This window comes from Apiospora hydei (genome assembly GCF_038363865.1).
Source record: "Apiospora hydei strain CBS 114990 chromosome Unknown utg000007l_segment0_segment0, whole genome shotgun sequence".
NCBI lineage: Eukaryota > Fungi > Ascomycota > Sordariomycetes > Amphisphaeriales > Apiosporaceae > Apiospora > Apiospora hydei.
In genome coordinates this window covers 1,027,259-1,051,830 of record NW_027117366.1, presented here as the reverse complement: position 1 = coordinate 1,051,830, position 24,572 = coordinate 1,027,259, and the positions used below count along the sequence as shown (strand labels likewise).

General features: G+C 55.3%; 11 protein-coding genes across 11 annotated transcripts; 7 read left to right on the top strand and 4 right to left on the bottom strand.

The window, feature by feature from the left end:
* Positions 1 to 198: 198 nt before the first annotated feature.
* PG997_009405 (uncharacterized protein) lies at positions 199 to 4,225 on the bottom strand (the record flags this gene model as incomplete). Its single annotated transcript, XM_066813720.1, has 4 exons — positions 199 to 2,320; positions 2,367 to 3,051; positions 3,128 to 3,805; positions 4,015 to 4,225. 4 exons carry the CDS (start codon positions 4,223 to 4,225, stop codon positions 199 to 201), a joined length of 3,696 nt encoding a protein of 1,231 aa, XP_066665682.1.
* Positions 4,226 to 5,217: 992 nt separating this feature from the next.
* On the top strand, positions 5,218 to 6,915 carry PG997_009404 (uncharacterized protein; the record flags this gene model as incomplete). Its single annotated transcript, XM_066813719.1, has 2 exons — positions 5,218 to 6,069; positions 6,145 to 6,915. 2 exons carry the CDS (start codon positions 5,218 to 5,220, stop codon positions 6,913 to 6,915), a joined length of 1,623 nt encoding a protein of 540 aa, XP_066665681.1.
* A 697-nt stretch (positions 6,916 to 7,612) lies between these two features.
* On the bottom strand, positions 7,613 to 8,899 carry PG997_009403 (uncharacterized protein; the record flags this gene model as incomplete). The annotated part of the gene is made up of 4 exons (XM_066813718.1): positions 7,613 to 7,979; positions 8,118 to 8,408; positions 8,541 to 8,650; positions 8,822 to 8,899. The coding sequence occupies 4 exons, from the start codon at positions 8,897 to 8,899 to the stop codon at positions 7,613 to 7,615; spliced, it is 846 nt and encodes a 281-aa protein (XP_066665680.1).
* Positions 8,900 to 10,859: 1,960 nt separating this feature from the next.
* Positions 10,860 to 13,579, bottom strand: PG997_009402 (Protein sel-1-like 2; the record flags this gene model as incomplete). Its single annotated transcript, XM_066813717.1, has 4 exons — positions 10,860 to 11,230; positions 11,292 to 13,253; positions 13,314 to 13,463; positions 13,552 to 13,579. The coding sequence occupies 4 exons, from the start codon at positions 13,577 to 13,579 to the stop codon at positions 10,860 to 10,862; spliced, it is 2,511 nt and encodes an 836-aa protein (XP_066665679.1).
* A 652-nt stretch (positions 13,580 to 14,231) lies between these two features.
* Positions 14,232 to 15,463, top strand: PG997_009401 (WD domain-containing protein; the record flags this gene model as incomplete). Its single annotated transcript, XM_066813716.1, has 5 exons — positions 14,232 to 14,538; positions 14,598 to 14,697; positions 14,753 to 14,819; positions 14,878 to 15,218; positions 15,274 to 15,463. The coding sequence occupies 5 exons, from the start codon at positions 14,232 to 14,234 to the stop codon at positions 15,461 to 15,463; spliced, it is 1,005 nt and encodes a 334-aa protein (XP_066665678.1).
* A 37-nt stretch (positions 15,464 to 15,500) lies between these two features.
* PG997_009400 (Protein frg1) lies at positions 15,501 to 16,373 on the bottom strand (the record flags this gene model as incomplete). Its single annotated transcript, XM_066813715.1, has 2 exons — positions 15,501 to 15,933; positions 16,000 to 16,373. The coding sequence occupies 2 exons, from the start codon at positions 16,371 to 16,373 to the stop codon at positions 15,501 to 15,503; spliced, it is 807 nt and encodes a 268-aa protein (XP_066665677.1).
* Positions 16,374 to 16,851: 478 nt separating this feature from the next.
* Positions 16,852 to 18,057, top strand: PG997_009399 (uncharacterized protein; the record flags this gene model as incomplete). The annotated part of the gene is made up of 3 exons (XM_066813714.1): positions 16,852 to 16,900; positions 16,963 to 17,115; positions 17,180 to 18,057. The coding sequence occupies 3 exons, from the start codon at positions 16,852 to 16,854 to the stop codon at positions 18,055 to 18,057; spliced, it is 1,080 nt and encodes a 359-aa protein (XP_066665676.1).
* Positions 18,058 to 19,144: 1,087 nt separating this feature from the next.
* PG997_009398 (uncharacterized protein) lies at positions 19,145 to 20,248 on the top strand (the record flags this gene model as incomplete). Its single annotated transcript, XM_066813713.1, has 2 exons — positions 19,145 to 19,841; positions 20,235 to 20,248. 2 exons carry the CDS (start codon positions 19,145 to 19,147, stop codon positions 20,246 to 20,248), a joined length of 711 nt encoding a protein of 236 aa, XP_066665675.1.
* An 18-nt stretch (positions 20,249 to 20,266) lies between these two features.
* Positions 20,267 to 20,925, top strand: PG997_009397 (uncharacterized protein; the record flags this gene model as incomplete). Its single annotated transcript, XM_066813712.1, has 2 exons — positions 20,267 to 20,568; positions 20,625 to 20,925. 2 exons carry the CDS (start codon positions 20,267 to 20,269, stop codon positions 20,923 to 20,925), a joined length of 603 nt encoding a protein of 200 aa, XP_066665674.1.
* Positions 20,926 to 21,235: 310 nt separating this feature from the next.
* On the top strand, positions 21,236 to 22,122 carry PG997_009396 (uncharacterized protein; the record flags this gene model as incomplete). Its single annotated transcript, XM_066813711.1, has 3 exons — positions 21,236 to 21,425; positions 21,492 to 21,650; positions 21,704 to 22,122. The coding sequence occupies 3 exons, from the start codon at positions 21,236 to 21,238 to the stop codon at positions 22,120 to 22,122; spliced, it is 768 nt and encodes a 255-aa protein (XP_066665673.1).
* Positions 22,123 to 22,886: 764 nt separating this feature from the next.
* PG997_009395 (uncharacterized protein) lies at positions 22,887 to 24,536 on the top strand (the record flags this gene model as incomplete). Its single annotated transcript, XM_066813710.1, has 3 exons — positions 22,887 to 22,946; positions 22,996 to 23,863; positions 23,956 to 24,536. 3 exons carry the CDS (start codon positions 22,887 to 22,889, stop codon positions 24,534 to 24,536), a joined length of 1,509 nt encoding a protein of 502 aa, XP_066665672.1.
* Positions 24,537 to 24,572: the final 36 nt, after the last annotated feature.

Genomic DNA, 24,572 nt, shown 5'->3' with positions numbered 1-24,572 from the left:
AAGTATATAATATCACATATAAAACCATGAATGGTTTAATACACCCCCCTCGTCCTGTTACTAGGAGAATAATTGGCAGAAAGGGTGCAACTACAGCATTTCGACCTGGGAAAGAACACAAGATATCCGCATGCATCCCTTTAACCCAACTGTTCCTGCTCTTCGCCCTGACAATCACCTTTTACATCATCATTATCGTCAGGGTGCCCCAACCGCCACCCCCGGGGTATTGATCTGCATGATCTCCCCGGCATTTAATGTCACCACCGCCTTGCCGCCGATGTTGATCCTTTCCAGCTCGCCTTCCTCGTTGAACTTGTACACGTAGTTGCGGCCCGCCTCCCCGGGCCCGCCGCCGGCCATGCCGTAAGGCCGGTAGACGCGGCGGTCGCTCAGGATGCTGAACTTGAGCGGGACGCGGGCCTCGATCTCGCGCACGACGCCGTCGCCGCCGCGGAACCGGCCGGTCCCGCCGCTGCCCCGGCGGACGCCGTAGCGCCTGACGAGGACCGCGGTGCGCTTCTCGATCACCTCGGGGTCCGTGTTGCGCGTGTTGGTCGAGTGCACATTGGTGGCCGACTCGCCGTGCCAGCCGGGGCCCGCGCCCACGCCGCCGCCCAGCGACTCGCCGTAGTTCCAGCCGGGCAGCACCCTCGCCGGGTCCGCCGGGTCCCGGCCGCCCATGCCCCAGCCGAAGCTGTTGGCGCAGCCCTGGGAGGCGGCGCAGCGGCCGAAGGCGCGCAGGATGGCGTCGACGACGCGCTGGCTCGCGAGGGTCGAGCCGCACACGGCGACGGCCGGCGTCGGGTTCAGGATCGAGCCCGGCGGGATCCGGATCGAGACGGGGGCCAGGCAGCCCTCGTTGAGTGGGATGTCGGCGTCTACCAGGCACCGGATCGTGTAGATGATGGCCGAGTGCGTGATGCTCACGGGGCAGTTGTAGTTGCCCCAGGTCTGCGGGCCCGTGCCGGCAAAGTCGTAGACGGCGGACCCCGTCTCGGCGTCAATGGTGATGCGCACGCGGATCGCCGTCCCGTCGTCGAAGTAGTCGGTCGCCCCGAGGGGTTTCTGTGCCGTTTCCTTGGACACGCGCTTGAAGAAGTCGCGCACGGCGACCTCGGCGTTGGCCTGGATGCCGTGCATGTACGTGTGGACGACGGACAGGCCGAACTCGTCGCACAGCTTTCCTAAAAGGGTGATGCCTCGCTGGTTCGACGAGATCTGCGCCTTGAGGTCCGACAGGTTGTCTGCGATGCGCCGTGTCGCGCTACAGCCGGGGAACTCGCCCGCCTTGGCGAAGGCGGCCCGAACGTCCTCTTCGAGGAAGCGGCCGCCGCTCACAATCTTCATCGACTTGATGTTGATGCCTTCCTCCCACAGCTCCTTGCTTTCGGGCATCATGGAAGTGATGCCCTTGCCGCCGATGTCGGTGTGGTGTCCCCGAGAGGCGACGTAGAAGACAATCTGCTCGTCGAAGAAGACGGGGCTGACCACCGTCAGGTCGGGCAGATGGGTCCCGCCACATTGCGGGTGGTTGGTCAGGAGCACATCTCCGGGAGTCAGCTTGCCCTCCCAGAGCCGGTGCTGGTATTGAATCGCGAATTGCATGGAACCCAGGTGGATCGGGATATGGGGTGCGTTGGCGACTAGCTTGCCGTCTGGGGAGAAGATGGCACAGGAGAAGTCGAGGCGCTCCTTGATGCTGGTGGATATGGACGTCCTTTGTAGCGTGTTGCCCATTTGCTCAGCGATAGACATGAACCTGTGTGCGAAGACGGATAGCTGGATAGGGTTGATCGAGTCTGCTGAAATTGTCGTAGGAGCATTAGGTGTCGACGACGGCAGCTCGTTCTGTATCTTCTCAAGAATGACGTGATTCGATAAGATATACCCCTTGAACCTGGGCTCCACGAAAATGGTCTGGGTCTTGTCAATGACCAGGGCCGGTCCTTTTAGCACGGAGCCTTTCGGGACCTTCTCGAGCCGGAACATGCCCACCTCCTGCCAGCTTCCACTGACGAATAACTTCTGCGTTTCTTCAGCTTGTAGAGCATTGCTACTATTTGCGGCTAGAGAGACCAGTTCCTCAAATGGCGACACATCGCGCACAACGGCACCAGCCGATCCAGTGCCCCTGACCTTGATTGAGTCAATGACAATGTTACGGTTCAGAGTAAATGCGAATTCGCGCAAATGATGCGCTATGAAAGCAGCCCCATAATCCTCGTCCTCGGGTTTGGATATCGTGATAGTTGTATCAGTTCCAAAGTAGCGAAGGACTAGCGATTCGTCATAGGTAATCGAGCTCGACTCCGCCCCCCTGAGACAGCAGTTCGGCCGAGACTTGCTGCTTAAGCCCCTTTAACCGTTCCCGGATATGGCCAAGTCCTTCCATGGTGAACTTGCCGGCGTACGGCTCGTAAGACTCATGTTGCAACTCGGCCTGGGAGATGCCGTATGCGGAGAGCAATGAGGACCATTTGTGAATCAGTATCCTCTTCACGCCCAGCTTGTCTGCTATCGAACAGGCATGCTGGCCACCTGCACCGCCGAAGCTGACCAGATTGTGTCGCTCCGGCGCAAAGCCCCTGGCTTCGGTGATGTTCCGTATCGGCCGGCTCATGGCCTCGTTGGCGACGTTCAGGAACCCTAGTGCGACTTCTTCCGCCGTTAAGCCCTGCGAGGTCTGCTGGTTGAATTCCGCAGTGATTTCGTCGAATTTCTTCACCACGACATCGCGGTCAAGCGGCTGGTCGGCGTTCTCTCCGAAGATAGACGGGAACGATGAGACCACCAACCGGCCAAGGAACAGATTTGCGTCGGTCACGGTCAGGGGTCCGCCTTTCCTGTAGCAAGCAGGACCTGGGTGTGCGCCTGCGCTCTCGGGCCCAACGACCAGAAGACCACTCCGCGCAAAGAGGATCGAGCCTCCTCCAGCGGCGACGGTGGAGATGTTGAGCATCGGCACAGCTATCGTGCGGCCAGCTATTGTGGTCTCGGTGAGATGGTCATATTTCCCATCGAATCGGGATACATCAGTACTCGTACCACCTAATGGTGTATATCGTGAGCAAGTGAGCCAAAATAGGGGTAGGAAGGGAAGGGAACCGGTATTTTTGTTACTAACCCATGTCGAACCCAATGATCGGTGTCCCCTCGACTTCATCGAAACAGGAGCGAGCGATCCCTACCACACCACCAGCCGGGCCGCTGAGCAGCGCCTCGTTGCCCTTGAACTTCTGCGCCTGCTTTAAGCCGCCGTCCGAGCACATGAACTCGACCCGCTGCGGCAGCTGGGCAAACCCGGACTCGAAGTTTTCGACGTACTGCCGGATGATCGGGTACAGGTACGCCTCCGAGCACGTCGAGTTGCTGCGGTTGAGCAGCTTGACGACGGGGCTGGTCTGGGCCGACGTGGTCACATACTTGAACCCGACGTCCCGCGCCAGGGCGGCGACCGCGTCCTCGTGGTCCGGGAAGATGTAGGCGTGCATGAAGCAGATCGCTAGCGACTCGAACCCCTGATCCCGGAGGTCCTGGAGCTGCTCCCGGACGCGGGCCGGGTCGATGCGCTGCAGGATGCGGACGATCTCACCGCTGGGCGTGGCGATGAGATCGGGGTCATCGTACGACGCCGCTGCTGCCACGGTCCTTTCCTTGGGGAACGGGTTGAGATCATAGTCCTCGATGGTGACGCGTTCGTCGACCTCGATGACCGTCGCATGAAGCGCCTTGGGCTTCCGGACGTTGAGGTCGAAGAGTTTGGGGCGCGACTGGTCCCCGATGACGCAGACATCCGCAAAGCCTGTGGCGAAATGAATCAGTCCCCCATCTATATGATAGCCTGATCTCGGACTGCATTACCCTTGGTTGTCACGAAAGCGAATTTCTCGCCTTTATGCTCGAGCAGTGCATTCGTAGCCACTGTCGTGCCTATTCTGCAAGCCGCTACAATGTTGCATTAGCCTTGCTGCAAGTTGGTAAAGTCACGATGCTGGTACTGGGAGATCTCACCAATGCGCGAACCATCGAGCTTGTCTCCTATTGGTATTGTCCTACCCTCGACCACCTCAAGCACCCTGCGAATGGCTTCCGTCGGGGCATCTCTATAATTTGAGGGATCTTCAGACAGCAGCTTGAAGATGATGGGCTCGCGGCCCTCGACTTGAGCCACCACATCACAGAAGGTACCGCCCCGATCTATCGCGACTCTGATATCTGCCATATTGGTGTATAAGGCCAAGCAAGTCAGTACGGCACCCCCGAACTTTGATGTTGCGCTTGGATGATTGCACCACTACGCACTGGGCCGTCTTTCGTCAAGAAACGAGAACCTCGTCCAGGCTATACTTGATTATTGGTAATCAACAATGTTAGACCCCATCGCCAACAATCACGTCTCCAACAAGCAGCATGTGTTATCCTTGGTCGGCAGTTGTCCGCTGGTGAGGTATTAGAAGAGTGTCGCAATTGACTGATTGGACTTTGTCGCCAAGCGGAGTATAGTCCGACCCGCCTCTGCTAGCCTGCAGTCTGGAGTCTGGTGCTTGACTTCTAGGTAGTTACTTACAGTCAAGCCAGTCCACTGTAGACATTGTTCACAAGCCCAATTTTCGCACGCCATTCTTCGTATCATCCACTGGCCTTTTCCCTCGGCCTGTCGCAGCCCGGTCGATGCCCTCGATCAGGCAAGCAGCACCTGCCCTCTCGAATAATTGCGAGCAACATGAACCGAGAATGCCATGTCAATCATGGTTTTTGCTATCCCCATCCAGTACCATCCCACTGTAGGGATTCCCGACTAGCGATATCTACCCCAGTTTACTGTCGGGAGGTAGCCCGACACTATTTTCCAAGTCGAGTTAACGCCCAGCACCTGAGCTTCGCCTTACCACCGCGCCGTTTCTCGCGGCCGGGGAAGCCCAGGCAAGTGGCTTTTGTGGTGATTTAGCCCCGGTATGATACAATTGCCGCTTGACCTTTTGCAATGAATCAGTACGGAAGAATAGGCCCGACGGATAGCAGCTAGCATGGGGCCAATTCTCTTCATAAAGCGACCTTTTCGTCCTCCCTCCTAGCCCTCGTACGGCCGCCAGCACGGGCGGCGGGTCTTGCCATTTCCCATTACGAGACCAAAATCCGAGCGTGTGGTCAACCCCGTCCTTTGACACCCTCGCCAATCTGCCTGGGGTGCCCACTCCTCCTCCCACCACCGCCATGTCCGCCCCCGTCGAGGAGATCCAGGCCGCCAATTTGGTCGGCGCCGACGCTCAGACGGGTCCTCCAGCTACTGCTGCCCCGGCCGGCGGCAAGCGCGGCGAACGACGCGATGCGCCGGCGAATGAGAAGCCGTCTAGCTCCCACCATTCGGCCGAGGACGAGAAATTCGCCCGTACCACGGCCTCGGGTCCGCCAGGAGCCGCGCCGCAGGCGTCCGGCTCAACCAAACTGTCGGGATGGTTCCACTGGCACGAGCCCGGCACGAGCCCCGAGGAGAAACGGCTCCTCTTCAAGCTGGACTGGTTCCTCCTGTCCTACTCCTGTCTCTGCTTCTTCGTCAAGTGGCTCGACAGCAACAACGTCACCAATGCGTACGCCTCGGGCATGCAGGAGGAGCTTGGCTTCGGCCCCGGAAACGAGCTCTCCTGGATGAACACGTACTTCACCATCGGCCAGCTCGTCGGCGCCCCGTTCGCCAACCTCGTCATCACCGTCATACGGCCCAGGTATTGGCTGCCCTTCTGCCTCACCTGCTGGTCCCTCTTTGTGTTGTTCCTGTACAAGTGCAACACCGCTTCCGAGTTTTATGCGCTGAGGTTCTGCATCGGCTTGTTTGAATCGGCTGCCTGGCCGGGCATCGAGTTCACCCTGGGCTCCTGGTACAGGAAAAGCGAGCTGGCGCGGCGTTCGGCCCTCTTTGTGATTTCCGGTGTCTTGGGTCAGATGTTCTCGGGCTACCTGCAGGCTGCACTCTACAGCGGCATGGAGGGGCATGGCGGCATGTCAGCGTGGCGATGGCTGTTCATCTTTGACTTCATCCTCGCCATCCCTGTCGCTGTATATGGTATTGTATGTAACATATGCTTCTCCCTTTCACTTTTACGTGCATAATCGCCCCAGGGAGCTAACTTTCCATGCCTATAGTTCTGCCATCCTGACACTCCTCACAACACCAAAGCCTGGTACTTCAACGAATGGGAGCGACAGAGAGCGCGCGAGCGCATCGAGGAGGAGGGCCGCAAGCCTGTCGGCAAGCTCGACCTCTCCGTCTTCAAGCGCATCTTCACCAGCTGGCAGGTCTACGTCTTCCCCCTGGGCTATGCGCTCTGGAGCTTGACAGTAGGATCGTACGTGATGCAGTATTTCACGCTGTACCTCAAATCCACCCACTGGTTCACGATCCCACAGATCAACAACATTCCCACGTCGCTAGGCGCCGTCAACTTGATCACCATGCTGACCACGGGCTTCGTCGCCGACAAGATCGGGCGCCGCGGGCCCGTCTGTCTGGCGGTCGGGCTCATCCTCATCTTCTGCTACTCGGTCTTGGCGGCGTGGGAGGTGCCGCACGGCCTGCGCATGTTCGTCTTCATCGCCATGGGCACCTACGGCTGTTTCACGCCCCTGCTGGCGAGTTGGTGCAACGAGTGCTGCGGCGGCGACCAGCAGAAGCGCGCCTTCATTTTGGGTCTGATGACGTCGGTGGGCGGCGCCGTGGTCATCCCGTTCCAGCAGCTGCAGTTCCCGAGCTCGCAGGCGCCGCATTTCAAGGCCACGCATGGCTGGGGTAGTGCGTTGGCCTTCGTGATCGCCCTGACGCTGTGGACAGGCTTCGGTATTCCGCTGATCCAGAAGACCCAGTCTAGGAAGGTGCAGTCGGACGAGTATCAGTCAGAGGCCGAAGTAGAAGTGTGATGTTACCAGGTTATCATATTTGGGTTTATATAGCGGCAGGCACACTTGCAATGATATAATGATTATTCGATACAGCTTCACAGCAAGGACGCCGTCTGCGACGTCTGGCCCCTTCCCGAGTCAGGTACAGACTCGGTCGCATCCTGATGCCTGGTCTAATCAGAAGAGCACAGCTCAACACATATGGCCACTTCCGGAACTTTCGGGACTGGATGGCTGCACGCTAAGCTCCGCAGTTTGTTATGAGGTGCAAGAACGTATACACCGAAAGGCTATGTAGAGCGAGGCTGAGCGAGGCTGAGCTTGATGCTTGGATTGCTAGTCTTCGGTGGGTGAATAAGATAATATTTGATCAAATGTGTTTTCGCTATAACAGCCATGTCGAAGAGCAAAAATAATTAGAAATTAAAACTATGATGATATGTTTTCTTGCATCCCCTAATAAACCCCCTTCCCTAATTTGCCGAGATTCGTACTTGTTACTTAGCATTAATTGTTTTCTCCCCCTTTCCCATTTTCTGGCATCCGAACACGGTTTGAATGAGTGGAAAGCGTATAGCATGGCAGGAAGTTGCGACCCCTGGCCGGGGCGGGCGTCGGTGGTGGCGAGATGAGGACGACGATGAGTGTCGGTCAGGCCCGTGGGCGTAACCACGACGAGCCTGGACCGGACCAGCGTAAATTGGTCATGTAGTGCTCAGTAGCCCCAACCGTCTTTGTCCCAACCACCATAGCCGTGGTGACCACCATAGCCGTGGTGACCGCCCCAGCCGTGGTGGCCACCCCAATCACCTCCGTTCTCATCTCTCTTCTCAGAACCTCCGTGGTGTCCGCCACCTCCGCCGCCGTAGCTTCCTCCTCCGCCATAGCTTCCTCCACTACCATGGCTTCCGCCGCCGTGGCGTCCACCACCGCCTCCTCCTCCATACTCCTCGTCTCGCTTGCCCCAGCCGTTGTTGTAGCCGTTGCCCTTGCCGTTGCCGTTGTACCAGGGGTGGCCCTTGCCGTTGTCCCATGGATGGCCCTTGCCATTGTACCAGGGGCGGCCGTGGTGGTCCCAGCCACTTTAAGTAGGTGCATCACGGGTCAGCCAATAGTTCTCATGGTAGTTGCTGCATGCCAGCAAACGTTAAAGGGGCGCAGCGGGAAAGGGGGCAAAAAGGGGTGTGTCGTTGATCAAAACAAGAGCGCGTAAAACGTACTTTCCGTACTTTCCATTCCAATCCTGGGTATCGGTCGTCTCGGCAGTTTCGGCATTGGCGTCATCTCTCTTGTCATTTCCTCCGTGGTGTCCACCGCCTCCGCCGCCGTAGCTTCCTCCACCACCGTAGCTTCCACCACCACCGCCTCCTCCATACTCCTCATCTCGCTTGCCCCAGCCGTTGTTATAGCCGTTGCCCTTGCCGTTGCCGTTGTACCAGGGGTGGCCCTTGCCGTTGTCCCATGGATGGCCCTTGCCATTGTACCAGGGGCGGCCGTGGTGGTCCCAGCCACTTTAAGTAGGTGCATCACGGGTCAGCCAATAGTTCTCATGGTAGTTGCTGCATACCAGCGAACATGAAAAAAGGGGGCAAGTAAGGTGTGTGTGTGCGTTGTTGGTCAAAACAAGAGCGCATGAAACGTACTTCTTTCCATTCCAGTCCTGGGTTTCGGCAGTCTCGGCAGTGTTGGCAGTTTCGGCAGTCTCCGCATTGGCGTCTTCCCTCTTGGCAGCCAAGTTCAGGGGCTCGGGGGTCTGAAATATCACGTGTTAATCTCCAAGGCTTATGGTATATTCGGATGAGTGTATAAGTGATTGAATGGGTGTGTGTGTGTGTGTGTGAAACCACCTCCGGTCACCTTTAGTGATAAGGTGGTGGTGGTGACTACCCTCAGGGCCTGCGGTCCGCTTGTCCACGGGCTCAACTCCATTGCCGGGGATGGGGTTGGCAATAACGTTGGTGCCTAAGAGGAGGGCGGCGGCCAGTGTCTGCTTCTTGACCATGATGACGAAGGATCTTATAACTTATGTTGGGTGGATGCAAGAATATACGAGAGCTTTATGGGGTTGTCGTAGAGACCACTACAGAGATTCCGTTTGGGTCTGACGAAAGTAGTTTGTGAACAAGATGCTATGAAAAAGGGAGGAAGAGAAGCTGGACTTGGCATGCGATTCTTCCAGGCTTATATACTCGTTGGCGTGAGCTCGAGAGGCCCGGCCTTCCTCATGGCGGTCCCTATTCCACGATTTACGTTCGAGCTTAGTAAATTGCGCCATAGTAGTCCTCATTTCTTTCATCCATCCACCCATCCATTCATTCACGTAGATGCCCGTCATACAGAAACATTCTGGTCGCCATACACAAGGTACCTCGATGTGTATTGGTATGTGTGAAGCATCTAGTTCATCGCCCATCGCTCACTTGGGCAACCGGAGCCGTGTTTGCCGGAGGGTCGTAGCTCCAACTTTCGCGGAGGTAACATGTCGACCTGGAGATCTAGAATTGCGTCGTGATCATTTGTCGGGAATAGATGAAGTTCCTCCTGGGAAGGAAAGTCGTAAGACGCGTAACGACGGTTAAGGCTGTGGTGGATACCCCCTCCCCCCTTCCGTAGATGCCGGCCCCAGCAACCAGGGGACGGCTATCGACAGAGTTCGACGATCCGGCAGCACTGCGGACAACTGCGGAGAACGACGTTACCTCAACCGAGGACAGTGTGGAGCGCCCTGGCCCGGCGACTTATTGTTGACCTCCGCCCGAACAGAGTTTGCTAGAAATTCGCGGTCTCGGACCCGCGGCTGTGGCTCTTGGGTCATTCTGTTGTAATGGCACGATGGGTTAGGGGTCATGACGAAACCTGGGCCACCTACCCACCATCCCCGCCATCAGTCCGGCCTATGCCTCCTTGTTGCATTTGCTGCATGTAAGGTGGTAGGAGTGGGCCAGAAGTAACCTACCAAGAATAAAGGTTCAAGTCCAGATGGAGTTACCGAGAATAGATGTTTCCTCCCCACCCCCTTTTTCTCATGACAGAGATTTGGGTTTGGGGTGGCATCGTCTGCATCTGTCGGTTAGTTAGATCAGACAGGGCTGACAAATCCACAGCAATGGATCTGGCCAAACTTGATGAAGCTTATATCTGCTTCGGCGCCGAGAATACCGGGCTAGAGAAGAGAAGCTTGTCCTCTCAAGGGCGCCCTCCCCGTCGGGTTTTGCGCGTAAGGCCGTTCTAATGCCGCTGGCCAAGACTTGGATGCCTCAGCTGTCTGGCATCAGCTGTCTGGCATCAGTACGCGTTTCGTAAGCATGATCACAACGGCGCCAAATCTACAACCCATGAGTGTTCCAGCACCTCAACGCCCCAGCAGGCATGTTACTTTGTACGTAGCCCCCCTGATGTTATCACCACGGGTGGTCCAGGATAAGGTGACATACCTTTGCAGCATTTGGCTCAAGGTTGGTCTACCACGTTGCAGGCTTACGTTTACCTTCCCCTACCAGATAACGAAATACCATTTGGTAGCGGCGGTACAGGTGGCGATATGCCCGGATAGAAGGATACCCTCCTCACTTGGATTGTGACTTGAGCGACAGCTAGCTTTGGTACTTGACAGGCGCATGTAAACATACCCCTACCGCGTGGTAGGTCGGCTAGCAATTGCAAGGGCTTATACAAGAATGCAGGACTTGTCGTAATGGAGTGTCATGCCTTGGAGCGGAATTGATACCGAGAGTCTAAGGCTGGTGAGGCACCAGCCCATCCGTCAACTTTACTGGCAGAGTCGGGTCAAGATCCAGTCAAGTCCTGCGTTTCGGTAGATATCTCGGGACTTTTTCTTTTTCTTCTGGGATCATTGTTCAAGTATGTCAGCCGGTAGATGACCGAAGGGCGATTAGACTTTGGATTAGGTTGGTCGTGGTATCTCAATTCGTGGTAGAATGAATGCTATGAGTTGGGTTTTCTCAGTGTCCTACTCCTCCCATACCCCATGGCTGGAATTGGGGGTCTCCAAGCCCTCGTGGCACTGGCCCCGGATGAGGCGGAGGCGCCATCCCGGCTGCTCTTGCTGCGTTTTGCTCGGCTTCTCTTTGGGCTCGTCGACGCTGCAGCCATTGCCGGTAAAACAGTAGAGTGACAACCATGCCACATAAGGCCAGGATAATGAGGCTATCAATGATCCCCTCTAACTCGTCAAACTCTTCACCAAAAGGCTCTCCGTCGCTTCCCACGATGTTCTCGTCATACATGTCATCGTACCCGTCCTCATAGTAAAGATGCTCGTCTCTTAAGAAGTTGTCGATCCATTCACTCGGAGACCAAGTCTTCTTCGGCGCTAGAAGACACCATCTTAGCTGGACAGCGTTGAATTTAGACGGGAAGAAGAAAATGCTTACCTGGCTCATCCCGGATGGAATTAATCTTGCCATGCGTGAACGTATTCCAAGCGCTGCGCATACGGAGCTTAAGAAGACTCAGTGTCACGGGCAAATATGCCTCGTCATTCGTCTCCAAGGCCTGATCGTAGTAACGCTTTGCCAAGTGGAAGTCTTGAACCAGCCCGACGCCATTTTCGTGCATCCAACCCAGATTGTACAGAGCCTGTGCACTCTGGAGATATTCCGAGGCCCCAGAATAGCACTGAGCAGCTTTGTCGGCAGCTGCTTCAGTACCCACTCCATTGAGATAGTAATCGCCCATCTTTACTAACGAGTCGATATTAGCTTGTACAGCCGATCGGGTCCAGTAGATCAGGGCAAGTGCTGAGTTCTGCAGGAGGTTAGATCGTGGTGTTGGGCGCTTGAGCCACGACGGGACCGTGAAGCTTGACTTCATAGTGTCCAGCATGTAGGCTACGTTGTTCTGGGCCTTTTCATATCCTTGCTCGGCAGCCAGAACATAGTCCAACAAAGCCAGTTCGTAGTCCCCGTCCTCGTACGCTTGATTGGCTTCCATCCAGGACGACACGAACGGTTCTGCTTTCTCCGCAACGACTTTGTAATACTGCATTGCCAGGTTGCAGGTCTTGTCCCGGCCGACTCCATGGTGGATCATCTCGGCGAGATAATACTGCGCCTCGATGTTACCGTAGCGCGCAGCGGTCTCGAAATAAGAGCCGGCAATACGTAAATCGTCCGGGGTACCTTGGTCAAGATGGAGAGCACCCAACACAACTTGAGCAGGACCGAAGTCCGTTGCTGCGGCTTTGAGCAGATCTGTGGCTCTCTTCAGGTTCTTCTCAACACCATAGCCTTTCAGCAACATGAGGCCTAATCCCCACTGTGACTGAGCATCACCATACTTAATGCCGCGCTCGAACCATTTCCTCGCGTGGTCGAAGTTTTGCTTGTACTGACCGCCCTCGCCTCTCAGCCACATACGACCGATATAGCCAGCGGCCTTTCCTGCATACTTGTCCAGGCCAGGCTTGGAATTCTCGGTGGTTCGACCGTCCTTGGCACGCCAGAACTTTGTAGCAACGGCCAGGAAATAGCGCCGGGCCACATCGACGTCCCTTGGAAGCCCGCGTTGGCCATCGTAGTAGATTCGTCCTAGGTTGAAAGAGGCCTTGAAGTCGCCCTTCTGCGACATAAGATCGAGATACTCGATGACGTCGTCTATCGAGGCGTAAGCGTCGGAGCTCACGCTGTGCTTCAGGGCATTGATTCCCGAGCTGACAAAACTCGCCCCTTCTCCGTAGACACCGCCATCCTCGTCGGCGATCCTGTAACCTTCTTGAACAATCGACATTCCTCCGGGTGGCCCGGATCTAATCCAAGCCATGGCCTTGTCGGCGACCCTCTTATAATACTTGCAGGCCATGTCGCAGTTTTTCGACACTCCAATGCCGCTGTGATGACGGGCCGCTATAGTCATCTCCGCTCTCGTATGGCCTTGATTTGCAGCAAAGGTGTGGTACAGGAGTGCTTTGGCCTGGTCCCTCTCTACGGCGTCGCCGAGGCCTGTTGCGTACATCAGCCCAACCATATGTTGAGCTGAGCTGTTACCGTTGACTTCGGCCAGTCTCTTGTTGTGGTCAAATGCAGCCTTAAAATTCCTGGGGTGGGAGAAGTTGCCAAAGAAGTTCAGTTGGCCAAGAAGGTATATGGCGTCGGTGTTATTCTGGTCGGCGGACCGCTGGAGCAGCTTGACGCCTTCGAGCAAGGGCCCGCTGATGGTGGTGGTCGCCGTCGCCGCCGCCGGCTCCTGGGGCGGTGCGCTGGTGCGCAGACTCGGTAGCGCCTTGAGCGCAAGGTTGAAGATAGATCCGAACATGCCCGTTTGTCGTTTCGATTTCCGGTAGAAGGGGGTCTTGACCTTCCGGAACTCGACCATGGCGGCATCAACTAGCTCCCATCCTGATAGCCTGTTAGTTCTGCCTCTGCTGGTATGCTCTCGCTATCCTGGCCAGGTCCTACCATTTTGATACGGAGTCCAGCCTCCCTGGGCTTCGTAGCCGACGTTCGTTTGCGACTCGACTTGATCGGTGGGGAGCTTGTCGGTGGAACCATCTTTACCGAGAACTTTTTGCTCGGTAGCATACGCAATGGCGAGAACCTGCAAAAGCACTGTTGGGAGAAAAGCGAAGAGTCAGCTGCATTTGCCATGTGGAATCAAGATCGCGACTAGATCTATGGACTGGAGCATGGTACTTACGGAAGACCGAAAGAAGCCAACGCCTCATGATGGCTAACTATGCTATATGCGAAAGTTAAGGAGCTGTAATTGTGTCATGGTACCTGGTAAAGTGCCCTGGGAAAATAAAAAGCGAGAGGGGAAACGGTGTTGGTTGCGTTGCCGGAATCGAACAGTCCAACGTGGTCACTTTACGATTATCCGGGAGTTGAGGCGCCTGCTTATGATTTGACTGCTACTGACAAGCAAAGCAGCTGTGCTGGGCAAGCTGTCCTCAAATGACGGGCGCGACGTCAGCCGAATTGGACGGCCAAGCTCACTAATCGACCAGCCTAGAGCCCCCTGTAATTGGCTGCTGGCACCTGAAGTAAGTACTACAAGATGTAAAGCATTAGGTACCGCACTCAGTAAAATGGGGCGACATGCCAAGCAGCAGCTTCTAGGTGTTCCTGGTGGGGGCAGGCTGACCCTCTATTTTTGGTACTGGAGGCTCAAATCGAGGATTGAATTTTATAGAGGTGAATTGCGAACCGGCGATCACTTGGAAGAACCTATAGTTTTCAGATTCCTGAAACACGACAGCCTAAGATCGATTGTCTTGCTGTGGACCTGTGCTATCCACCCTTTTTTATCACGTCTAGGGCCATTTCCATACCGAAGCTACAAAGGCTCACATTGGGACTTCAAGCATCTGGGAAGCTATGTTCAACCTCTCGTGTGTAGATGGGTTCCGATACCCCGGCTCAGACGAGGTCTATGTCCTGGACTTGATACCCTTGGCACAAGGGCCCGCCACCATCTCGTCCGACCAGAAGCTTTGCGCCTTCAACCCGCTCAGCCTTAGACCAGGCCCCGTAACCACGCTGCAGACCAAGCATGGCAACCTCACCTGTGCAAAGGCTTTTGACTTGGTCGGCTCGGTCGTTTGTACAGCTGGAGAGGACGGCAGTGTCTCACTATGGGACCTGAGGAAAGATCCGCGCGAAGCTGAAGTCGCTCGTTTAACAGGTACAACGGAGAACTCCTGGGCTACATAAAGGCGGGTGGTTGCTAACGTTGCTGTGTAGACAACCAAGCACCTGTGCTTTCGCTTGCTTGCTCAAGTACAGGCTTCTCCGTTGTAGCAGGCACTGAGCTTAAGTCCAGCCAGGCATCCATACTCATCTGGTGCGCGCAATTGCGTTTTGGTGTGTGATTGTAACTCATGCTTACAAGATATCAGGGATGTACGCTCCACACCCACACCGCGGCACCAATATAAAGAGGTTCATAGTGACGATATTACCGAGGTGAGCTTGGCTAGAGAACCTTATTGCTCAGATGGATATACTGACTGACAAAAAATAGCTGAACTTCCACCCTACGAACCATAATATTCTTCTATCTGGTTCAACAGACGGCCTGGTCAACATCTATGACACCCAGATCACTGATGAAGACGAAGTTGTGATACAGACACTGAACCATGATGCATCAATACACCATGCAGGATTCCTGAACGATACTGAGGTATACGCCGTCTCGCACGATGAGAGATTTGCGCTATACAACATCGCCGAAGACCAGGAGAAGGGTTCAGCAACCAATGATTTTGGAGACATGAGACCAGTGTTGAATTGTCAATATATCGCCAACGTTACTGCCAAGGCCAACGGTGCAGGAGCCGTCATTGGTGCCGGAACTCACGAGTAAGTCAAGTACGCTGACGGTATAAAATTGTAGCGCTGACAAGTGTGCTGCTAGGAACCAAATGTTCGAGATGGTCCATCTGACCAAGGGTACCGAGTGGGCGTTCGACAAGGAGAACAGCGTAGGACTGCCTGGTGCCCACTCTTCCGAAATTGTACGAAGCTTCTGCTTCTACGATGAAGCACAAATGGTCTTCAGCGTTGGGGAGGACGGGTATATCAAGTCATGGAAAGCCGCAGCATAGCCTCAACCTACCCTTCAAATCAAGAAATGCAGGCACCTCAGCCAAATTTGTCATGCTTGCTCTTGACCTTGAGCATAAGGAGTTGTTCGTGGTAGTCGCCTTCCCGTCGCGCCCGCTTGAGAGTTCTAACTTCCTCTTCCTCAAGTCGCCTGCCCACAGCCTCTTCTAGCTCCTTGCGGCTGATCTTCTCCCGCGCCTTTTCCTCTTTCGTAGCCTTCAACTTGGGCTTGAAGCGCGCCTGCATGCGGACCCGCAGCGTTGTGTCAAAAGTGATGTCAGTAGCGTCGCCGCGAACTTCGGGTGCAGCGTTGACCTTGGTTGATTCTTTGACCGTGATGAAGGTTTCGCGGAGTGTTTGCAGCTGGAAAGTTCCTGGCGTGTCGCTCGTGGGAATTGCGTTCCAGGTCTCAAGTGGCGAGACAGCCTCCGAGGTCGCGCTGAGAATGCCGTACTTGTCGCAGCTAAGATACCTGATTGTTTTATTCTCGTTAGTAATTTGAGGGCCAGTACTGGTTTCAACTTAAGACACTACTTACTTTTTATATCGGCCCTTGAATCGGAACTGTTCTGTGCCGGCAATCTTGTTGGCGATCCAGACCTGGCGCACGTCATGAGGTTCCGACGTCGTTGGGTTTTCGTCGATGATGTTCACGATAGGATCCGTGAACACAGTACCATTCGCGTCGCATGCCAAACAGGTCGGAGGATCAGTCGGGAGCACGAACATGACCGGTCCCACAAGATCGCCTACAGCTTCGGCAGAAACCCAACTGTCGTCGTCGCCTGCAGCTTCCTCGGTTTTTACAACGGCGCGCTCGCTTGGTCCAGCTTCGGCATTCGACAATTCGGCTTCTGTTCTCTTCCGCTTCTTGGGCTTCTTGTCGCCTTTGAAGGATAATGGCTTTACCATGGCGAAAGACTTCAACTTGCGGCGATTACAACCAGGGTGTTGAAAGGTGTAGTAAGTAGATGCAAGTAAGGAAGGTGCTAACTAACGGTTGCTGGCAGCTAAGCGACTCCAGCTGCCAGTAGTGGGGCCTGGACGTCGGTTTAGCAGTCTTCTGATTACCTAATACAATCGTGTAGGCACTACAACTCGGTCCAGGGTAGCAACGAGTCCCTGTCCTGTGTGGTGTTAGTGCTTTCCCCAGGTCCCGGAAGATGCCTGCTCCTCTTTCGGATATAATCTTACCTGGAGCGCCTACATATCGGCGCTCAAATACCGACGGTTTCCTGTGGACATTCACGAGACACTTAAAGGGCACTCACTACAGATTTATTTGACTCCGAAGCTCTGCATTTCAGTTCTGGTTCCGATAAGACTCGAATTACTTTTCCAGTTTCCATTGCAAGTTCAGTAGATTCATTGAAATACAACACGCTTCACTATGGCAACAGCACAGCCAGTCGTCGTCTCCTTAAAGGACCTTAAGAATGGTAAAAGGCCCGATCTACTTGGGGAATCGTGCCTTTAGTGGATTCTACTCACACGATAACAGGAGATATCTCATTCGAGACTCTGCAAGAAGCATTCGGTCCCGAGTCCCTGGGAATCTTGGTAGTGAAGGACGTGCCCCAAGAGTTCGCTGGCTTGAGGCACCAACTCCTGTCCTATGCTTCGTACATGGGCAACCTGAGCGAATCCGACTTTGGTATGAACAAAAACACTTACTCGATTTGCCGTCGGAGCAACTACTTATCGAACTTTCTTCATAGAGAAGTTCACGAACGAGGCTGCCAAGTATCTTGTTGGGTGGTCGCTCGGGCGTGAGCAGTTGAAGAATGGTGGAGCAGATGATCTTAAGGGGTCGTTCTACGCAAACTGCGCCTTCTATGTCGACCCCAACCGGGAGGCCGCCACGCCCACGGAGCGCTTCACTCTGAAGGACTTCCCCGAGTATCTGGCGCCCAACTCCTGGCCGCCGAACGAGACGCTCCCGGGTTTCAGGCCGACGATGGAGCAGATGTGCCGTCTCATCATCGACACGGCCGTGCTCGTGGCCAGGGCTTGCGACAGGTTTGCCGAGAAGGAGATCCCGGAGTACCCCAAGTCTTACCTGGAAAATGTTGTGCAGTCTTCCTCCACGACCAAGGCGCGTCTCCTGCATTACTACCCGATGACGGAAGAGATCATGAAGCGAGGCGATGAGGAAGATAACTGGTGCTCGGTCCACAAGGACCACGGCTGCTTGACCGGCTTGACTTCCGCCATGTTCATAGACGAGCTGAAAGTCAACGCCAAAGTCCCGGATCTCGGTGGAGACGTCCCAGACAGATTACCAACCCTGGACGAACTCGCACAGTCGCCAGATCCGCAAGCTGGGTTGTGGATCAAAAACCGAAAGGGCGAGCCCGTACAAGTCAAGATCCCCAGAGACTGCATCGCCTTTCAGACCGGAGAGGCGCTCGAGAGGATCACGCGCGGCAAGTTCAAGGCCGTGGAACACTCGGTACGTGGAGCATACAGCAAGGGCGTTGCTCGAAACACCCTGGCTGTCTTCACCCAGCCAAACCTAGAAGACGAAGTCGATCTCGACCAACACATAAGCTTTGGCGATTTTGCAAGGGGAATTATTGCCAAAAACACAGTCTAGGTATTCCCGATATAGAGAAATCAATGTCTCCCTGAGCGCAGTATATAGGTTGTCGATGAGACCTATAGTTTTCTGTAACCATTGTAGCAATGAACCTTCTTCGACCATCTCAGAGAAAACAGTGAACTGGAAACCCTTGCCCTTTTTCTCTGGATTAGGCTCGTGTTGATAATCCAGCCATATCTCCTGACTTTTCTAACTGTTTTCACATTCTCCAAAAATGATCGGCTGCTTTGTTACTCGCAGCAATCACCCACTGGTCGTCTTAGTCTTTGCCCCTATCGAGCACGGCGTGTTCTGGAAGGATCGTCGCTCTTGAAATGTATCTGGTGATACAGATCACAAGCTCATTCGTTATCATGGTGGGCATTACCGATCTTCCGAATGAGCTGATACTCATGCTGGTGGATGATCAGCACGATCAACCGCACAACATATTACCATATACCTTGCTCAACCGTCGTTTCCACGCCGTCTCAGACCCTATATTGTATCGCAAACTGGACAAAACACGCCGCGACTGCCTCATTTTCTGGTCAATCTCCAAGAACCAACCAAAAGCACTACAGAAGCTGCTAGAGGTAGGCGCGAATCCGCAGTCACTTGTAATAAGCACGTTCCTCGCACACCAGAGAAACTCCGCCTCGCATGACAGCAACAACACACGCCTCGAAGCAGCCATCGCGAGGTTTATGCCAGATGCTCCACTGCTGGGCACAAACTGGACTCTTCTGCGGTCTTCTGATGATGACAAGAACACTGAGATCATGGGATGCTTGTATCAGGTACGGCTTTGGGCATTGCTTTCCCTCTATTCCAGGGTTTCAGTTGATGGATGAGTATGCGGCTCTTCGTGGAGTTGCCTACGTTCCCTCCTGAGACATGTGATAGACTTCCCGAATGATCAAGGCTAACATCGAACGTGGATCAGCCCCTGCATCATGCTGTGGTCTGCCAGAACTACGAAATGATCGATGCCCTCTTGGAAGCCGGTGTTTGTGTCCATGGTCGCTCTGCAGAAACGGAACAACGAATCAACAATAAGCTCGAATACGGATTCGTTTGTGCCATGCAACTGGATATCGCGATGGCCGCACCAGTCGGCCTAGCAACCAGCTTAGGGTTCGAGAAGGTCGTGCGACATCTGTTCTCGCGCGGTGCTAACGCCAATAAACCATTAATACTGTCCGAGGAATTGGAGGATCCCGATTTGACACCGGCTTCGCAAAACAATGTCCTGCATATGGCCTGTGCATACGGAGCATGGGCCGTGGCGAAGATGCTTTGGCGCGAGGGTTTCTGTACAAACTTGAGCGGCCGGGATGCGGCCGGACGGACCCCGCTACACTATGCACTTCACCGCGGCAACTGGACATGGCTCCTGGGGCCTGTCGAATGGTTAACGGAACTCGGTGACGATCCGGACCAGCAGGCCAGGTCGCTCAAGCCCGCCTCGCTCAAGCCCGCCGAAGTTCTTGATGCCGCCTGTGAACAGATGGACTTTGAATTGGCCCTCCGACTGCTGGATCTTGGGGCCAATGCCCGGAAGACATGTTCGGCCTTGGTCGCCTGCTGCAGATGCCCTCCCCCAGGTCCCCGCACGCACCGAGCCAAGTATCGCGCCCAGATCCAACTGGTCCGGAGACTGCTGCGTGGCGGGGCCGATGTCAATCTACGTTGGTGTGACACAACCGCGTTGAGGTGCGCCCAGGTATGGAGCAACACGCTCGTGGCTGGTATCTTGCAGAAAGCGGGAGCGAGAGATACAATGATCCGGATATCCTGTAAGCGTGTAAGTCAGTGAGTCCTCGAACTCGAGAGACATGACTGCCTCGGATATCCCGAGCATAATTTGGAAATAGTTGCTATTGCTATACTTGATTGCTAACCAACACTAGGTAATCATATTGCACAATGTTTGAAGTGGTCTTATTTTGTCCTATGGATTGGAGCAGCATGTGAAAATGTCGAGATGCGTCAATGAGGTAAGTATTGGATGGCATCTTGCATTCCTACCCGCCACGGCGCCACCGGAGTGTGAGGTTAATCAGTAATCGCGTCATACCCTGCAGATCAGGTGGGATAAGAACGAGGAAGGATCCCTTTTCTCTTGTAACATTCAGAACATTACTCTCTACCTGTTGACCAATAACTAACCCAAAAATCGAATCTCACAGCACGCACCGCTTGAAGGCATCAACTCGAAATCATGGCTGTCCCTCCCAAATACGCCGCCCACAAGCTGCGCTTCCGAGCCCCGGCTTCGGGCGAGGCCGCCCCGGGCCTTAGCTCCAGCATGCACACGCTCGAGGTCTACCTAGACTACGTCTGCCCCTTCAGCGCGAAGCAGTTCAACACGCTGTACCACATGGTGGTGCCGCTGGTGCAGGGGAGCGCCGAGTGGTCGGCGGGGCTCGAGATCATCTTCCGGCACCAGGTGCAGCCGTGGCACCCGTCGTCGACGCTGACGCACGAGGCGGCCGTCGCCGTCCTCAAGGTGGCGCCCGAGAGGTTCTGGGCCTTCAGCGACGCCCTCTTTCAGCAGCAAAGGACTTCTTCGACGTCAGCGTCGTCAACGAGCCCCGCAACCAGACCTACAAGCGCCTCGCCAAGGTCGCCGCCGGCGTCGGCGTCGACGAGGCCAAAGTCTACGAGCTGCTCGAGATTAGCGACAAGCCCGGCCCGGACGGATCGCTTAACTCCGGTAATCAGGTCACGAACGACCTCAAGGTCTTGATCAAGATGGCGCGGTTGGTGAGCATCCACGTCTCGCCTACCGTGGTCTACGATGGGCTTGTCGCGAATGACATCAGTTCAAGCTGGACAAAGGAGCAGTGGACCGAGTTCTTGACCAAGAACGTCGTTTGATTGGTAGTTATGGTGGAAGCAGTCTTAGGTGCAAGGAAGTTTTGTGACTACGAAGACTGATTAATGGACTATAATGCTCTTATTTTATCTATACGGAATTATTTCATAGTTGCCCTTGTGAAATGATTGCGATGTGTTACTGCCGCTGGGCAGTGCCTGTCTCAACTACATGTGGTATTCTGACGCTGCAGGTGCGTTATGAGCGGTTGCGCTAAGGCCAGCAACCCTGTAAAACTCAGAACTTCGACGTGCCTCGTCTCATCTCTCGATAAGACTTGACGATGACAGCGCATTCCACATAATTGGCATTATGCTTTTCACAACAGCGCTGAGAAATGTTCAGTTGAGGCCCATGGGTCTCCGGCTGTGTCGTGCCTCAATTGCGCCCCGTTTTGTGTCGCCGCGTAGTCCCAGCCAAATATTATGTCGAAGGCTTGCGTCCACCACTCCAACAAAACCGGTGGCGAATGGACTGAAGGCAGCACCTGAACGGAAATACAGTGAGCCCTCCTACTTTTCAAATAGACTGAACCCACCAGCTCATTGGCTAAACGAACGATAAATAGTGTACCCGGAGCGGCTCTGTATATATCATGCTGGGACTGGCCGAGTCACGTTTCTTGCATGCCTGAAGCTGTCGACAATCTTCGTCTTCGCTTTCTTCGGCTTCGTAGTGACGCCTACCTATATAGAGAAAACCGGATGGGGTGACACCACCCTGCGAAGTAAGAGAATCTGCTTCCCATTGGACTCTTGACTCCGCAAGATGCTAACACAGCTGGTTCTACAGCCATGGCCGCGGCCGTCGGGCCCTTGCTCATCGTGGGCTACCTGACGTCGCCCTTCGTCTCCTTCATGCATCTCCGGCTGCCGCCCTTCGCCCGGGTGTCTGAGGAGGCCCTCCGCAGTTTCGTCAAGCGGCTGCCCGCGCAGGCGCAGACGACGGAGCTGGATATCACGACCATGAGCGCCATCGCGAAGCCGCGGGTCAGCAAGGTCAAGTTATCGGAGCTGCGCCCCGCGAACCAGCGGCTCGGCATCGTCAACTACGTCCGCGACACGACGGCGGAGAACGCCACGCGCAAGTGGTACAACTTCAGGGCTGTGGGGAAGTTCAATGTGCAGCACAACATGTCGCCCAGGGTACGCGGGATCTGGGAGGAGATTGCTGCCATGATCACTAAGCAAGCCGCCTGAAACCTCTACAAAGTGAAGTCTTGTCCATTTGACTGTCCTTCGATTCCGAATCTCTACGGCAACATTTCTTGTTGGCCTGGAGAGGCAAGAAGCGTTGTGCCATGTCGGGTGCGTCTAAGTTAGAGTTCACCCACGCAACTTGATGAAGGGCATGTACAACTATGTATAGCATGTTTAGGTAGTCTTGAACATTTGCCCCTACAACTCCAGAGGTCAAGAACTCTATACGTCTTGGGACATCATTGCCATTGCTATGCAGCTTACCGCCATCGATCATATGATATCGACTTTCACGTGGAATACCATCGTCAGGCTCATAGGACCAAGTCTATTGAAAGTATTCTCCAGAAGCTCATACAACTGCCACCAAAAAGGGGTGAAGAAGTTCAAAGTAATCATAAGACTGCACCTGGAGATATCTGCCAGCTGGCAAGCACCTGTCTAAATATTGAATAGCAATCTGACTCGCGAAAGGATCCATCCACCAGAACAGAGAGACCCTCAACAGCATCACGTACTCCGCAACTCGCCGAACACGGAAGACCCTGATAGAATGGCCAATTGAGAAGACGAACAATTGCAGCAACTCCAAAAAAATGCCTTGGAGGATATGAGACCTGAGTTTGATAATGGTCAAGGCTCCATCTACGAGCCTCTTTGCTGCATTCACCAACCAGAAGACCACCAGACTTTCCATAACAGCTAGTAACCTGTCACTTACACGGGGTTTACTTCTGACCAGGCGGCACTCTTCTTCGCCAACCATGGCACGCACTTACGAATCTGCGCTCTCGCTCCTCTCCTCCCTGCAATCCAACAAAGCAGTGACATCTCTTTTCTCCGTTCCATTGCTACCTCCATCCCCCGTCGCAGAGCAGCGGCAAGCCCCAAGACCTCAATGCTCTCGCCATCCCGGAGATGCTCGCCTGGCTCGGCCGCGCCGGTCTCTCGCAGAACGACCTCGCCCAGCTCAAGTGCATTCATGTTGCGGGTACTAAGGGAAAGGGGTCCGTCTGCGCATTCCTGACCTCGATCCTCGTGAGCAACGCCACAGCTGCCGGCAAAGTGGGCACATACACGAGCCCGCACCTAGTCTCCGTGCGCGAGCGCATCATGATCGACGGCCACCCGCTGGCGCCGGACCTGTTCGCGCGCTACCTCTTCGAGGTCTGGGACGCCTTCACGGAAGCGGCGCGGGCAGAGCTCGGCCGCAAGACGGGGGACTGGCACTCACCGGCCAGCGCTGGGGCCGCCGCCGCCAAGAGCGCGAGGGCCGAGAACGACCGGCTCCGGGAGGCGGAGCTGCAGGGCCCCGCAACCAAGCCCTTCTACTTCCGCTTCCTGACCATCCTGGCCCTGCACGCGTTCCTGCGCGAGGGCGTGCGCAGCGCCGTCGTCGAGTGCGGCATCGGCGGCGAGTACGACTCGACCAACGTGCTGCCCGCCGAGGCCGTCACGGCGAGCGTCGTGGCGCAGCTCGGCATCGACCACGTCGGCATGCTGGGCGCCACCCTGCCCGAGATCGCGTGGCACAAGATCGGCGTGGCCAAGGCGGGGCGGCGGTGCTTCACGCGGAGGCTCCCGGGTGGGGAGGGGCAGGAGGCGACGAAGACGATGGAGGTCTTGCGTCAGAGGGCTGCGGAGCGCGGCGCCGAGCTAGTCGAGGTACCGGACGAGGCTGTCGAGGCCTGGGGCGGTGTCCGGGCCGATGAGGTCGGGGGCCTGGAGGGGACTTCCAAAGGTACAACCAGGCGCTCGCTGTGTCCGCGGCGCGCGAGCACCTCCGAATCCTTGCTGGGCAGGAACAGGAAAACAACAAGAACGACATCTCAGCGGCAGTAGTTGACTTCAGCTCCATCCCCGAGGAGTTTGCGGAGGGTTTACGAAAAGCCCGACTCAGGGGCCGATGCGAAACGAGACAAGAAGACAACGTCACCTGGCTCATAGACGGCGCGCACACGGCCGAGAGTCTGCGAGAAGTGGCGCGCTGGTTCGCCTACAAGCGCAGTACCGCGGCAAACTCCCGGCACGTCCTGCTGTTCAACCAGCAGGAGCGAGATGCCGCCAAGCTGTTGGAGGGTCTGTACTCCGGTATCCAGCAAAGCGCCTCGTCGCCAGACACGACGGCCATCTTCGACAAGGCAGTCTTTACTCGCAACGAGCTACATCCGCGGTCAACCGATGAGGCCGAGAGGGATGTAACGGTCCAGAATGCTGGGGCACAAGCCTTGAGCCGACTGTCGCCAAACAGCCAGGTGGTAGTCTGCGACAATGTTGCGGATGCGGTTTTCGAGGTAAGGAAGAACGATCCAGCTCAAGAAGACACGATGGAGAAGACGATAGTGCTTGTTACAGGTAGCTTGCATTTGGTAGGCGCGTTGCTACGAACTCTAGAGCCAGATGCCCCCTTATAAAGCCTATAATATTAGATGCAATACTTCAAGTACAAA